Source organism: Drosophila mauritiana, chromosome X (genome assembly GCF_004382145.1).
Source record: "Drosophila mauritiana strain mau12 chromosome X, ASM438214v1, whole genome shotgun sequence".
In the NCBI taxonomy this organism is placed as follows: Eukaryota; Metazoa; Arthropoda; class Insecta; order Diptera; family Drosophilidae; genus Drosophila; species Drosophila mauritiana.
Genome location: NC_046672.1, coordinates 17,035,150 through 17,048,321, shown reverse-complemented (window position 1 = coordinate 17,048,321; position 13,172 = coordinate 17,035,150). Strand labels below are relative to the sequence as shown.

At 46.1% G+C, this 13,172-nt stretch overlaps 6 protein-coding genes across 11 annotated transcripts in view; 2 read left to right on the top strand and 4 right to left on the bottom strand.

Annotated features, from left to right (window-relative positions):
* The first annotated feature begins 27 nt into the window (after window positions 1–27).
* Window positions 28–620, top strand: LOC117148071. Its single transcript, XM_033315268.1, has one exon. The coding sequence runs from the start codon at window positions 67–69 to the stop codon at window positions 586–588; it is 522 nt and encodes a 173-aa protein (XP_033171159.1). The 5' UTR covers window positions 28–66; the 3' UTR covers window positions 589–620.
* Window positions 621–1,019: 399 nt separating this feature from the next.
* Window positions 1,020–1,584, bottom strand: LOC117148703. Its single transcript, XM_033316245.1, has 2 exons — window positions 1,368–1,584; window positions 1,020–1,306 (listed from the first exon to the last, which is right to left on the bottom strand). Exons 1-2 carry the CDS (start codon window positions 1,582–1,584, stop codon window positions 1,020–1,022), a joined length of 504 nt encoding a protein of 167 aa, XP_033172136.1.
* A 603-nt stretch (window positions 1,585–2,187) lies between these two features.
* Window positions 2,188–3,530, bottom strand: LOC117148744 (glycine, alanine and asparagine-rich protein). Its single transcript, XM_033316321.1, has one exon. The coding sequence runs from the start codon at window positions 3,478–3,480 to the stop codon at window positions 2,332–2,334; it is 1,149 nt and encodes a 382-aa protein (XP_033172212.1). The 5' UTR covers window positions 3,481–3,530; the 3' UTR covers window positions 2,188–2,331.
* Window positions 3,531–6,154: 2,624 nt separating this feature from the next.
* On the bottom strand, window positions 6,155–7,165 carry LOC117148745 (glycine-rich cell wall structural protein). The gene has a single exon (XM_033316322.1). The coding sequence runs from the start codon at window positions 6,890–6,892 to the stop codon at window positions 6,155–6,157; it is 738 nt and encodes a 245-aa protein (XP_033172213.1). The 5' UTR covers window positions 6,893–7,165.
* A 234-nt stretch (window positions 7,166–7,399) lies between these two features.
* On the top strand, window positions 7,400–9,237 carry LOC117148743 (probable tubulin polyglutamylase TTLL1). Of its 2 annotated transcripts, none has more exons than XM_033316319.1 (4): window positions 7,400–7,785; window positions 7,837–8,416; window positions 8,526–8,866; window positions 8,924–9,237. In XM_033316319.1, exons 1-4 carry the CDS (start codon window positions 7,451–7,453, stop codon window positions 9,153–9,155), a joined length of 1,488 nt encoding a protein of 495 aa, XP_033172210.1. In that variant the 5' UTR covers window positions 7,400–7,450; the 3' UTR covers window positions 9,156–9,237. The 2 variants fall into 2 exon arrangements, with proteins under 2 accessions (XP_033172210.1, XP_033172211.1); XM_033316320.1 differs by having other exon boundaries at window positions 7,617–7,785; window positions 7,868–8,416.
* LOC117148742 (partitioning defective 3 homolog) overlaps window positions 9,224–13,172 on the bottom strand; it is a 35,280-nt gene continuing 31,331 nt past the window's right edge. For 3 of the 5 annotated variants that reach the window (XM_033316316.1, XM_033316315.1, XM_033316313.1), the window contains 4 exons: window positions 12,453–13,126; window positions 11,880–12,384; window positions 11,502–11,606; window positions 9,224–11,027 (listed from right to left, as the gene is read on the bottom strand). In XM_033316316.1, the coding sequence (XP_033172207.1) occupies window positions 10,532–11,027; window positions 11,502–11,606; window positions 11,880–12,384; window positions 12,453–13,126 (1,780 nt within the window). In that variant the 3' untranslated portion in view covers window positions 9,224–10,531. The remainder of the gene's footprint in view (window positions 11,028–11,501; window positions 11,607–11,879; window positions 12,385–12,452; window positions 13,127–13,172) is intronic. The other 2 variants (XM_033316318.1, XM_033316317.1) reach the window with 1 other exon arrangement.

Genomic DNA, 13,172 nt, shown 5'->3' with positions numbered 1-13,172 from the left:
AGCAGTAAATTAGTTGACTCGAAACATTTCGCCGCGTCGGTTAAATCACTTCTACTACATCCAACCATGTTCACCTATCGCCTGAAACTGATGATCCTGCTGGGTCAGCTGCTGCTAGGCATCCAAAGTTATCCTTTGGGCGATGATGTGTCCTCCAATGCAGTGGTCCATTCGGCAGGACTCTTGGGCCACTACGCCGGCGGTCTGACTGGCGGCGAAGCCTTGTCCAAGCTGGACTTTAGCTCATCTTCGCACGAGTTCGGAGCCTCCGGGGAGGCGGATCACTTGGGCTCACTGGGCGATCACCTGGGCGAGGAGAGCTTCCCGGCAGATTACGGCAGCAGCGATGCCGGCGAGGAGTACGCCGAGGCCAGCGAGTTGCACTCTCACTACGAGGACCACAAGGCTGTGCCCGGCATCGATCATGGCAAGGGCGCCTTCAGCTACAGCACCCTGTACGAGTTCAAGGATCGGGATGAGCACGAACTGCACCACATTCAGCACCAGGCACTCGAACAGCAGGTGGAACACCAGGCGGAGCACGACCACCACCTGGCGGAGCACCACCAGCTGGAGCATCTCTACTAAGACTGTGATAGTCGCACCCAAGACCTAGTAAAATGCTCAAAGATTTTATTATTCTAAAAATGTTTTTTTTTTTAACGATTATTAAAATAAATGTAAGTTAAATTGAATTGAAAAGCAATATTGGGGGCACAGCCTATAAGAAAACATGGTCAAGTATTTATGAAAATGTAATTAAGTTAAAAAGATGTCCTGGATTTTAATTAATTACAAAACCTGCCAATTTAACCAATTAAAATTGTACATATTTTAAAAATGTGTCTTTGGCACACATGAATATTGTCCAAGCATTCGTCAACCTTAAAAAACCAATATATTTTATAGCAATTTTATTGATTAATAAATTGAAAAAAAAAAAACTTAACTTAAAGTAATAAGACCGCCGAAAAGTAGTTATTTATGATAGTTTATAAATTGTTTCGCAATGAACCCATTTAACGGCCGTGGGAGTGGACAACTTGATGCTGGGGCAATTTGAGTTGCGAAAAGTCCACATTATCATTGACCACGATGCGGGGCTCGTGGATCGAAGGTATCGATGGAACCGATGGAATCACTGAATGTGGCAGGTGCGAAGCCGTCAAGGTGTCCACATAGAAATGCGGCCAGGGATTTCCCAGTGACGCAGAGTACGAGCTGGGCACCAGCAGCAGATGGGGCTGTTCCGTATCCGGAGCTAGCTGGAGTACACCCGAGCTAATGTGTATGGGTGGTCCATAGGCTGCAGATATAGTAAAACCACAAATAAGTGAAGTACTTTAAATAGCGTTGCTCATACGCACCGTGGCTCGCCGGCTGCTCCTTCTCCACCGCATGACCACGTACTAAAGCAGCAACAACTGCTGCCAAAATAAACAATTGCACATGGAGCACCTGCATTTTGTTTGGCCAATTCTTCGAGGGGATAGCTGCTTTTATATTCGCCGGCGAACGGATGTTCTTGGTCTTGGATGAACGCCCATCGGTGACGATTTTGGATGACTGCACCTCAAATCGCATGACACTTGGCCGATAAAGATCGTGGAACCTATTGAAATTTTCCATAGATACTTAGAATTAATTATCCAATTAATATGAAATATAGTTTGATTTAGTCCATCATTGTTTATAATATAAAATTTATTTATTTTGATGCAAGCCTAAAAGATTCTACAAAATTTGTAAGCATCAGCAGGCATATCAAAGGTATATGATTCTTAGCCTATTGACCAAACAATTCGTTAAGTCTCTCTTTTAAATGTTTATAAACATCTCCCGCACATTTAAGCAATTTTATTAACACATTTTTATTCAAATGCAAATCAGAAGAACCCTATAAACCAGAATCTCCCGCCATCTTTTTCTCCCTCGATCTTAACCTTGTTCTCAGGGCCCTGTCCGCGATCTCTTCAGATCCGGAATTGGAATATGAATCGCAACCGATTCGTTGGGAGTTAGCAACTTGGTGTTAATTTGGCTTAGAATCAATAACACAATGAACCCTAAAAACCCCAAAAGAAGATATATGTGTATATATACAGATAAACTAACAGACAGACGAATTCGACTGAGGTATTGGCGATTACATAAGAGTATAAAGTTATAAAGACCTGATATCGGGTATATTGATTTATTTTATGTACACATCGATCGAACAAAAAATACAGTTATTCGTTTTAGAACTAGAAAAAAAAATAGTTGAGTACGGTTAGGTTAGGATAGATTTTGGATTCCTTGAGTGGCTTTAAGTTATGGTTACATGAGCACCTAGCAGCCCACCAGCTTCTCGAAGATGCCGCCACGCTTCCAGCCGCCATTGAATCCACCTGAGAATCCGCTATTGGAACCGCCATTGTAGCCACCATTGTAGCCGCCGTTGTATCCACCATTGTAGCCACCGTTGTATCCACCAGCGGAAGCGGCAGCGGAGGAGGAAGCGCTGGAGTAGCTGGACTCCACGGCAGGTGGTCCGTAAACCTGGGCGGGTGCACGATCCTCATCGACGATCAGCTTGATGGTCTTCACCACCTGTTGGCTCTGTGGCTGCGGGGCGTAGGACACGGGAGCGGGGGCGTAGGATACAGGAGCAGGGGCGTAGCTGATGGGAGCTGGAGCTGGGGCTGAGTAACGCACCACTGGAGCTGGAGCAGGAGCGGAGTAGGTAACAGCGGGAGCAGCCTGTACTCGCACCACAGGAGCGGGGGCAGGAGCGGAGTAGGTCACAGCTGGGGCAGGAGCAGGAGCGGAGTAGGTCACAGCTGGAGCAGCCTGAACGCGCACCACCGGAGCTGGAGCAGAGTAGGTCACAGCTGGGGCAGGAGCAGGAGCAGGAGCGGAGTAGGTCACAGCGGGAGCTGGGGCAGAGTAGGTAACAGCGGGTGCAGGAGCGGAATAGGTCACAGCGGGAGCTGGAGCGGAATAGGTCACAGCGGGAGCGGAGTAGGAGTTGGCACTGGCGCTGGCGCTGGACGAGGCACTGGACGAGTATCCTCCATAGTTGCCACCATAGCCGGAGGAGCGTCCGTAAGAGTAAGAGGGCTGCTCCACCACCTTGATGACCTTGATGACCTGCTCGCCACCACCGTAGCCGCCGCCATAACCACCACCGTAGCTGCCTCCATAGCTGCTGCTGCTGCTGGCGGCAGAGGACGAGGAGCTGCCGTATCCGGAGTTGTACACCGGGCGGCTGGGCTGGTTGTAGTATCCCTGATTGTAGCCGCCGGAGTATCCACCGCTGCCATAGCCGCCTCCATAGCCACCACTGCCGGTGGAGTAGCCACCGCCGCCGGAGCTGCCGCCACCCAGACCGCCGCCAATGGCCTTGAGCAGGGCCAACTTGGCGCCCAACAGGGCATCGGAGGGAACTGGGGCCAATAGGGCCAAAAGGGCCAGCGAAACGCAAACGTACAGCTTCATGGTGTTACTGGTGATGCTAATGGTGCTACTGATGCTGCCGGCAACCTGAACGAAACTCAACTGATGTCCCAAATCGAGGCGAGGCACTAATTTATAGCCGGCCAACAGCCGTGTGCGTTTGTGTAGTTCTAAACCATGTTATGCTCCCTCCAGTCAACGAGATGAGATGCCCCCAACACAGATGTTTGCTTAATTCATAAATGGTTACTTATGGGCCAATGAGACAAGACAAGCCAATACAACCCAAGACGAGTCGGCCCGGTCGAAATGTATTCCAAATCTGGGCGGGGCCCTGAGCCACCGGCTGTCTGGCTGTCTGTCCATATGTCACCTCAACTACTTAACCATCAAGTGAGATATTTTCTCGCATCTACCGGCACGGCACAAAATAGTTAAATAAATCCACGGCCCAAGAGCGTTACGGATTCGCAAGAAGCTCGGGTAATTCCCCAATTAGCACTGAGCGAAATATTTGGAGCTGTTGACGTGATATGATCTGTAACGCAGCTTAAGCTAGAAGTTCGGAAACTATGAACACCTTTGGATTTAATTAATATAGATTCAATTAGAAGAAGTGATATTAAATTAAAATATTTTTGTGCCTAAATTTATTATTTATCTGTGAATGTGGAGAAATTCCAACAGTTCTACGATGTAATGCGACTTGCATATTAATTGTCTGATTCATATGATGTCCCAATTTGAATCAAGCTGATTTAAGAGAGTATTTTTTTATATCTGATCGTTAGCAGTCATTATTCAATCTACTACTAAATGAAAATGCATAGTCTTTTATTTAAAAATTTGTAATTCGATTTGTAAAACAAATACTTACAAATTACTGTGTAGTACAAATATGGCAATTTAATGAACAGTTTTAAAGCAAAAAAAGGATAAATAATTCATATTATTTATTTAATTTTTTTTTTCATCGAAAATACGCCTTACGATTTCTCGCAGTGCACGCTGGCACATGTGCGTGGCCAGCGTATTGGCATTGTCACTCATTCAGCCCCCGAAATCGTATGCATGACTCCACGTAGTCAAGGGGCTCATTGGGTTGGAGCCTCGCCAATATCCAAATATCCAAAAAGCCAAAATCCGAAAATCCAAATAACCCAAGCACGCCCAGAAATCTTCGCTCATCTCGGATTTCGACCCGAAAACCTGTCCACGTCCACGTTTTCTGACGTATTCCCTCCCAGCTCAGATCAAATATTACATATATGTAAATGTCGCTTTTTGGAACCCTTTGTATTTTTTCTATTGATCTAGACGGTTATGCAAATTGGGTCACCAAAAAAATGGAGAAGAACCCTCCAAATATGTATGTCTGTTCCATCTGGCGAAATTTTCTGTTCCCATAATTCGACAACTGGTTTTTTTTTTTTTTGTTTTGGTAGCACGAGAGTATCGTAAAATTCATTTTTATGGAAAGATGCGTGGAATTTTAGGCAGTTTTGCTAAGTAAGCAACTAATTCTAAAGTTTATACTTTTTGTATTTTTACAAAAGTTCCAGACAATCAGTTTTAAAGCAACAAAGATTCTTTATAACTCCTAAACAAAAAATAAAACAAGCATACAATTTTAAGGTAGTTGGCAAACCCAATTGGATGTAGTAAACAAATTACTTATGTATATAAGAATTTATATTTAAATTTTTTAACATTAACTAAGATGAGTGTTAACCTTCTTAAAAGCGTTGAAGTGTTCAGGCACTTGCTGTAATTTTACTTGTCTACTTTTATTTCATTTCTATTTTATCTTAAAATTTCTTATCATTGCAAATATTAAATCATAGTCAATTTACACATTACCATTTACAGATTGTCTACATTTTGGTTGAAGTGGCTGCTGCATATGTGGCTAGAGTTGGAGATGGGAATGAAGATGGAGCTGGTCCAGCTCAACCAATTTGCACCCATGGGGCGTACAGCATTCTCGGTCGAACATTATATTTCTTTTTGGGCTTGGCTCTTGTGACTTGACTTTGACTTTGGTTTTGCTTTTGGTTTTTGGCACTTGATTACCATTAACAGTTTTCTTGGGCTCACGATCTCCAGTTCGATGGGCTAAGAGAAGGTTTGGCGGGGGCGGAAAGGGTTAAAGCCGGCTAACTGAGTGCGCAAACAGCACTCAACTCTCGTTTTCATTCAGAGGTCCAAACCGAAGGTCACTGGGATTGGGTGGGCCTATATACATTTGTTGGGTGGTGGCTCTTCAAATGGGTGCGAAATTTTTTATTTTGTAATTGTCACGTAGTAAATTGCAAAAGCAAAAAGTTACATCGTAGATCTATGAGCCATATATAGAGTATATAGAACTTAGAGGGTTTTGTTTAATGTCATATTATTTAGCACACTTTTGGGCAGCCAAACTCATTGATTGTATTCTATTTCTTTTTTTATTGCTTTATGAGCTAAAGACGAACTATTATATTTCTAAATATTTATAACAAAGAACGCTTTTAGACATGTTCATATGTTTATTAAAATCTTCTTTAGGGAACCTTAAATAGTATTATTAAGACATTTACTCTTCGTGAGCTCAAAAGCAAACACTTTTCTCTTCGTTTATACATTTTATTACAAATCGTTAACTTTTAATTACAAATCGTTGTTTAAAATTATCAAAAAAAAATATAACCACTTGACATTGTGGCTTCGTCGTTCTCTAGCAGAGTCCTCCAGCCAAGCCCAGTGGTGGTGGTGGTGCACCGAATCCCAGTCCAAAGCCGCCGCCAGCGCCATAGCCAGCTCCAAATCCGTAGGAGGCGGGCAGTGCGGCACCACCGCCGAAGGAGCCTCCATACCCACCCAATCCTCCGCCCAGACCGCCTCCGAATCCTCCCACATAGCCGGCTCCACCGGCCAGGACAGGAGTGGCAACCGGCGTGGACACCGAAGTGACCACTGGGGTAACCACGGCGGAGGTGGATATGGCTGGAGCAGCGCCCACAAAGCCGGTGGAATAGCCACCGCCATAGCCGCCACTGTAACCGCCGCCATATCCTCCACCATAGCTTCCGCCATACCCTCCTCCGATTCCACCTCCTGGCACAACCGACACCTTGATCACCTTCACCACGTTCTCGGGAGCGTATCCGTAGCCGGCGCCATATCCTGATCCATAGCCACTTCCATAGCCGTAGCCAGAACCATAGCCGCCGCCATATCCATATCCAGATCCATAGCCAGATGTAGTGGCTCCGCCCAGAAGAAGATTAAGCTTGCCAAAGGTGGCCTCTCCCGGCTTCGCCAGGGAAACCATCACAACTACGACCGCCGCCAATCCCAGGTAGAACTTCATGGTTATGTAATGTGCGTATCTTCGATTCGGTGTTCCTGCTAATCCACAAAATCCACTCTTGACTTTGCCGCGTCGACTGATGAACTCTGGTGACCATACCATCGACTTTATACCCAGCCAAGTCGAATTGCTCGACAATAGTGCGCGATTGTTCTGTACCAAAACCCGCAATGTGTGAAATTACTCAATGGGTTTTGGAGGGCCCCCTGTTCCGATGCCAGGTGAACTAGTGTCACAAATATTTGTGTCAAAGTCAGATTTTTCACTCTTTGCGGTCTTGTGGTTCCGCAGAAGGTTTGCTTTTATCTAGAATCCAAGAATATAACGCAATTTTGGGCAAACATTGCAGCTTCAAGGGAATTAGCACTTTCGATTTCTTCCCGGGGATTATGCAAGCGGATCTGTTGCGGGAAAACAGTCAGATTTTGTCATTAGTTGTGGGAACAAGTGAATTACTGCTAAAACCGGAAACGAAATAAGTATGATCCTATTCTTGGATGGGTAGGAGTTTACTAGATGCCAAGGCGTGGGCATCAGCCAGGCCATAATTAAATTGTCAGCAACTGAAGTACGATCGCTTCGAAATTAGGCAAAATTCTCAGTTATCAGCATAAAGTGTTGGAGGACAAGAGGGGTAGTATCTAAAATACAACCACCCAAATGAGCACGCGGGGACAGACCAGTCCTCTGAGGAATCTTCGCCAGAAATGCGGTGGCAGCTGCACTAGTGACGATGACCTGCCTGAGATCAAGTTGATCACCCAGCCTATCAACGGTCTGCACTACATCCGGAATCGACTGAGACCACCGAAATCCCGAAAGGGCATTTACTACAGCACAGATTGGGACAAGTCTGCGCTGGTCAGCAATTTTCAGAAAAGAGGTTGGCTACAGGTGCCCTCCTTCAATGGCGAATGGAATTTCTATTGGGCGTGCACCCAGAATTGCCGCTACATCTTCGGCATCGATCATCCGTATCGCATGCGATCCGATCAGTAAGTAGTGGTTAGCAACTTTATGTCTAACCATCTAAGATCTCACCCCAGAGTCATTAACCACTTCCCGAACTCCATTGAGCTGTCGCGCAAGGATTTGCTAATCAAGAACATCAAGCGGTATCGCAAAGATCTGGAGCGGCGTGGCGATCCATTGGCGCAAAGCCATCCACCGGACACGAAACTGGGCATAGGTGGTACCCGCTACAAGCACCTGGACATCATACCCATGACCTTTGTCCTGCCCTCCGACTACCAGATGTTCGTCGAGGTCTTTCATCGCAATCCGGCCAGCACGTGGATAGTGAAGCCATGCAGCAAGTCCCAGGGTGTAGGTATCTATCTGGTCAACAAGTTGTCCAAGCTGAAGAAATTCGCATACGATGCGCGCACCTTCTATCCGCAAATCAACCGGGACACCTGCGTCATTTCCAAGTACATCGACAATCCACTGCTCATCGGCGGCAAGAAGTTCGACCTGCGACTCTTCGTCCTTGTGACCACATTCAATCCGCTCAAGGCGTATCTCTATAAGGAGGGTTTCTGCCGTTTTTGCACCGAGAAGTACGACGAAACTGAGATTGATAACGTGTTTATGCACTTGACGAACGTCAGCATCCAGAAAACGAACGTAAGTAGCCGCAAAAGTACATAAGTCCAAAGTCAACATTGCAAATACCATAAGTGTGCTTTGCGCCCACTTAACCATTGCTTCATAAATGTTCTACTCTAACATCTAGCAAGAGTACAATTCCATCCATGGTGGCAAATGGCCACTCCAGAATCTGTGGCTATACTTGGATAGCCTGCGAGGCGAGGGCGTTTCGGATATGCTGTGGAGCCGCATCACCGCCACTATCAGGCACTCCTTGGACGCAGTGGCTCCGGTGATGGCCAACGATCGTCATTGTTTCGAGGTCTATGGCTATGACATAATCATTGATAATAACCTGAAGCCCTGGCTGATCGAGATCAATACATCGCCGTCTATGCACTCGACCACCACGAACGACCGCATGCTCAAATCGCGGCTAATAGACAACGTCCTGGATGTGGTTGTTCCACCGAATTGTATGCCAAAGTAAGTCTGAATAACTAATCGCGATTGATTTGATTGATTTTCAATGCGAATCCTTAGTGAGCACTGGGATAAAACGCCCAATCCAGAGTTGCTGAAAAACTTCACCGTTCTAATGCCCATTTCGCCATCTAAGCCCGAGGAGCAAGCCCCCGTTCGACGCAAGGGCAGATTATCGAAGAAAAAGAAGTCCAAGTCGACTGCTGCATCTTCAGCCGTTTGCTCATCCACTCCACCGCCCGCCGAAGGAGAGACCAAGATTAAAAGGTCCAACAAGCTAGTAAAACAGTAGTGATGCTGTGAAAATCGCAAATCCCTTAGTCGTTGGGTGGTTGTCAAATGCATATCGTTTCGGACTGGTTCTTTATGAAAATTTTTAACGTTTAATTCGCAACTCGGTATTCGGTCGGCATCGCACAAATTACTTAGGAAGTACACAAGTATAAAGAAAAGTATCGTATATATTCGCTATACATGTAGGCTTACCCACTAGTTCGGCTTAATCGTATGGATTCGTATAACTAAGTTAAGCTGCTTGTCTTTTTTAGAGACCTGGGCCGAGGTCGGCTGCACAAAACTTCTTGTCTAAGCTCGATAATTGTTGGAACAAAAAAAAAGTACTTCGCTTACTCTTACATGTTAGCTATACGTATTAAATGGGTTGGCTTTAAGTTTAACTTTTCGCTTCTTGCAAATCCTCACGTTTGCACACACAAAATGGCGTCCGCTTTAAAGCTTTACAAAACAAACAAACAAGATCTATGTACAAATCAAAAAAATATAGGTAGGTAAATGTAAAATAAAAAAAAATGATAAATGACAATGGAAATTCTTAAGACCTTTCGCTGTGTAGATCCAAAACTTTTGGAATTTGATGTTGTTCTTTTTTCTTGTTGGCTTCCGGGTAAACTAGTTATGTACAAAGGCGTTTGACTTGGACTTAAAGCTAAATCTTAATACAATCGTTTAAATTCTATCTAAGCACTCGACAAATGGATAGCGCTTTACGGGAATACTTTCCTTAATCGTTACTCTCTTGGTTTCTGTTTCGCCAAATATGCAATCCTTTAGTTTATATATTGTGAATTGTGAACTTAATATAGACGTGTGTCAGGGTGGGTCAATAGGTTGGAAATCCAATGAAACCAAGTAGTATTCTTAGCAATTTACAAATATAAAATCAATTTTATCCTTACCACTTGGACCATGAAATTATGATGGAATACTAATGTAAATATTATCCTGGTTCTTTCCGCTTAGCAAGAAAACGTCTAGGTTTTGTTTGCTTAATCATATATCACGGATAAATATATATATATATATATTGTTTAATCAGGATAGAATTTAAATTATATAGCAACCATTCCTTGGCTTGGAGCTAGTTACAAATCAAATTTAAACCTCATAATATAAAATAAATTTGCTCCTGCCTCATATTAATTGAATGTTGAATAGACAAGATTACATTAACCAACCCACCCCTAATGCATGTGGTTTAGTGGAAATTCCACTTAATCTAACTTAAACAAATAGTCCCTCGAATATGCAATGTGTTCAGCACTCGGTGGCGAAGTAGAATACCTCCACCTCCTCGTTGACTTCGCTGAGAACGACCCGGTTTTCGGCCAGCACATCGCGAGTGGCGCGCGCTTGCGCCAACACCTATAGTCACACCTTGGAGGCGTGTGGCTGGGAACCGGCGGCACTACCATATTGCGATGGTCCGGACATCTTCTGGACAGTCTGGTAGGTGGGCTGCTGCTGCTGTAGTTGCTGCTGCTGATGTTGCTGCAGCAGGTGGGCGGGTATGCCGCCACTGCTCTGCTCCCGTATGGTCACCTGCGTCACAAACGGACCTCGACTCCGGGCACTGCTGTTCAGGCTGGCTGGCGAGTAGCCATTCATGGCCGCCGCCTTCCAATGCGGCACATTGATGGGCGACGAGGAGGACGACGTGGCGCTGCTGCTATGGCTGTGCTTGATGCTGCCCACCCGCTGCTGTTGCACCGTCTCGTACTCGTAGTAACTGCTCATGGGACGAACGCCGTTCGATTGCGCTTGCGGCTGGGCCAGGGATCCTGGCTGGGATCCGGAGCTCGTCGAGTGCATGCTCACATCCTGCGAGCGGGCACTGCGCTGCGAATGGTAATGCTGATGGCGGCGACTGCGAAAGCAAGCGGGAGTGTCCATGAGTAATTTACAAAATGCAGATATTATGATTGTTGTGTTTTGTCGGCAAAAACGAAAATGTAAAATTTACTAGTAAGCAGCCAAAATTCAAGTGTTTTGATACAGTGCAATTCTAACACTCTATAACTACTTTTTAATATTTGATTTACGTTTTATGATATCTACGAACACTATAAAGATCATGTCATTGTAATTTGATTAAATATGTACATTGTTAGCTATTCAACCCATAACCTTTTTTTAAAAATTATTTATTGACTGCAATATTTTTTTTTTATATAAACGAATCCTAAATTTTTACTTAATTAACTGAAGCTCTAAAAGCCCATTACCATTTAGCCGCTTTATATCTACGAAACGCACTGCACTGGGCTATCTGTGTGATGGGTGAGGTTGTGGGTGGGGGTGTGAGTGTGGATGCGGGTGTTGGTGTAGGTGGGTGGGTTACCTTTCCGCCTCGACCTTGATGCGCTGACGGATGACCTGCTGCCGCATGCACTCGAGTGTTGACTCCGAAAGCGTTTCCGAAATCGATGTGGTGGAATCGTCTCCACTGCTTCGATATATTTGTTTTTACCAGTGTAATTGTTATAGTGTGGTGTGTGTTTGGGGGTGAGTGTGCGTGTGATGATGGGTGGTTAACACATTGACAACAACATAGATACACAGACACGCGGAACAGAGAGAGAAAAAAGGGCGAGAAAGAGATATACGACACATATGTACACAATGTTGTGTTAAATGGCTAATAAACTGGGTTAAACAAACAAATATCCCGACACCGGCAAAATGAAAGTATGCAAGGAAGGTGCGGGCCCGCTCTCACCTAATCTGGTGTTGCTGGTGCTGCTGGTGGAGGTCCTCGTAGTTGGCATAATGCTGATAGCGATGGTTGAAGATGTCGTTCTGATGGATCCCATTGCTACCTACTCCATTTGGAGCAGGCAGCGGTGGCGGTGGCTGATACGCCGGCGGCTTGCCATTTCTCTCCAGAGCGGCCAACGCAGCGGTTGGTATCTGTTGCTGCTGCTGGTGTTGCTGCAATTGCTGCTGTTGCTGCTGCTGCAGCTGCGGCGATGTGGCTGTGGAAACCACCGATGTAGGGGGCGAAATGTTTACCGCATAGTTATCCACTGGCACCACGCCATCCTTGCGATTCTTGCCAAAGCGGAACATGTGACCGATGCCGCGCAGTATGCTTGGCTTCTTGGCCCGCGACGACTTGCAGCCGTGTTTGCCATCGTTCAGCGAACTCTGGAACGGTCCATTGCGCTGCGAGGCAAAACCACCCTCGTGATCGCCATCCTCCAAAAGCCAAGTCTTGCGGGGCTCTAAAAAGATAAGCGCATACAAATTATTCACAATTCCAGAAATATCTGTATATTATCCAAAAACTTACTGCTCGCATCCGGTTCGCTGACCACCGCCGCCCGCAGACTGTCCTCCCTGCCACGCCCACGCGGTGCACGCAACGCCTGATGACCACGCGGCTCATCCGACATCTGCAGCTCCTGCACCATCGTCTGGAGCGACTCTAACGACGAAGACTTCTTCATGCCCAACGATGGACCCAGATCGCCCAGCTGATCCCTGGCCTCCGCCTCGGCAGCGGCCAATTGCTGCTGCGTCTCTCTTTGCTCGATGCTGGATGCGGTCTTGGCATGTTTATATCCCGAAAACTGGGCATTGGCACTGGCTATGCGAGCCGTAAGGGATTCAATGGAACCACCATACACAGCGGATTTCGTCAGCTGAATGCGACGCTCGCGTTCGCGCTCCTCGCGTAACTTCTTATTCCGCTGATAGGTGCCAGTTTCGCGGGCATCGAGCGCCGCATGGTGCTTCTCAGAGATGCTGCGTCGTCCCAAAGCATCGCGCGAGAAATGCTCCACGCCCGAGTTTGTCTCCAAGCTCAGTTGCGAGGAGTAGGTGGCATCAAAGTTGCTGGATGTCGACGGAGTGCCAGGCACGGTATTTATGGGTGGCCCCTGATTGCCGACGGCCAAGTTCTGCGATGGATTAGTACTGCTCGAGTTGCAGTGCTGCCCATCATGCGGACGTGCCGGTAGTGTTCTGAAAGAAATAATGAATATAGTGAGTTAAAAGGTGCCTTTGAGAG

What these genes read in the sequence shown, in the direction of transcription:
- LOC117148071 (XM_033315268.1), top strand. Translation starts at nt 67, where the DNA reads ATGTTCACCTATCGCCTGAAACTGATGATCCTGCTGGGTCAGCTGCTG.
- LOC117148703 (XM_033316245.1), bottom strand. Translation starts at nt 1,584, where the DNA reads ATGCGATTTGAGGTGCAGTCATCCAAAATCGTCACCGATGGGCGTTCA. An exon ending in GGAGCAGCCGGCGAGCCACG is followed by an intron (nt 1,307 to 1,367) that starts GTGCGTATGAGC and finishes CTATATCTGCAG; the next exon opens with CCTATGGACCACCCATACAC.
- LOC117148744 (XM_033316321.1), bottom strand. Translation starts at nt 3,480, where the DNA reads ATGAAGCTGTACGTTTGCGTTTCGCTGGCCCTTTTGGCCCTATTGGCC.
- LOC117148745 (XM_033316322.1), bottom strand. Translation starts at nt 6,892, where the DNA reads ATGGTATGGTCACCAGAGTTCATCAGTCGACGCGGCAAAGTCAAGAGT.
- LOC117148743 (XM_033316319.1), top strand. Translation starts at nt 7,451, where the DNA reads ATGAGCACGCGGGGACAGACCAGTCCTCTGAGGAATCTTCGCCAGAAA. An exon ending in TATCGCATGCGATCCGATCA is followed by an intron (nt 7,786 to 7,836) that starts GTAAGTAGTGGT and finishes ATCTCACCCCAG; the next exon opens with AGTCATTAACCACTTCCCGA. An exon ending in CCACCGAATTGTATGCCAAA is followed by an intron (nt 8,867 to 8,923) that starts GTAAGTCTGAAT and finishes GCGAATCCTTAG; the next exon opens with TGAGCACTGGGATAAAACGC.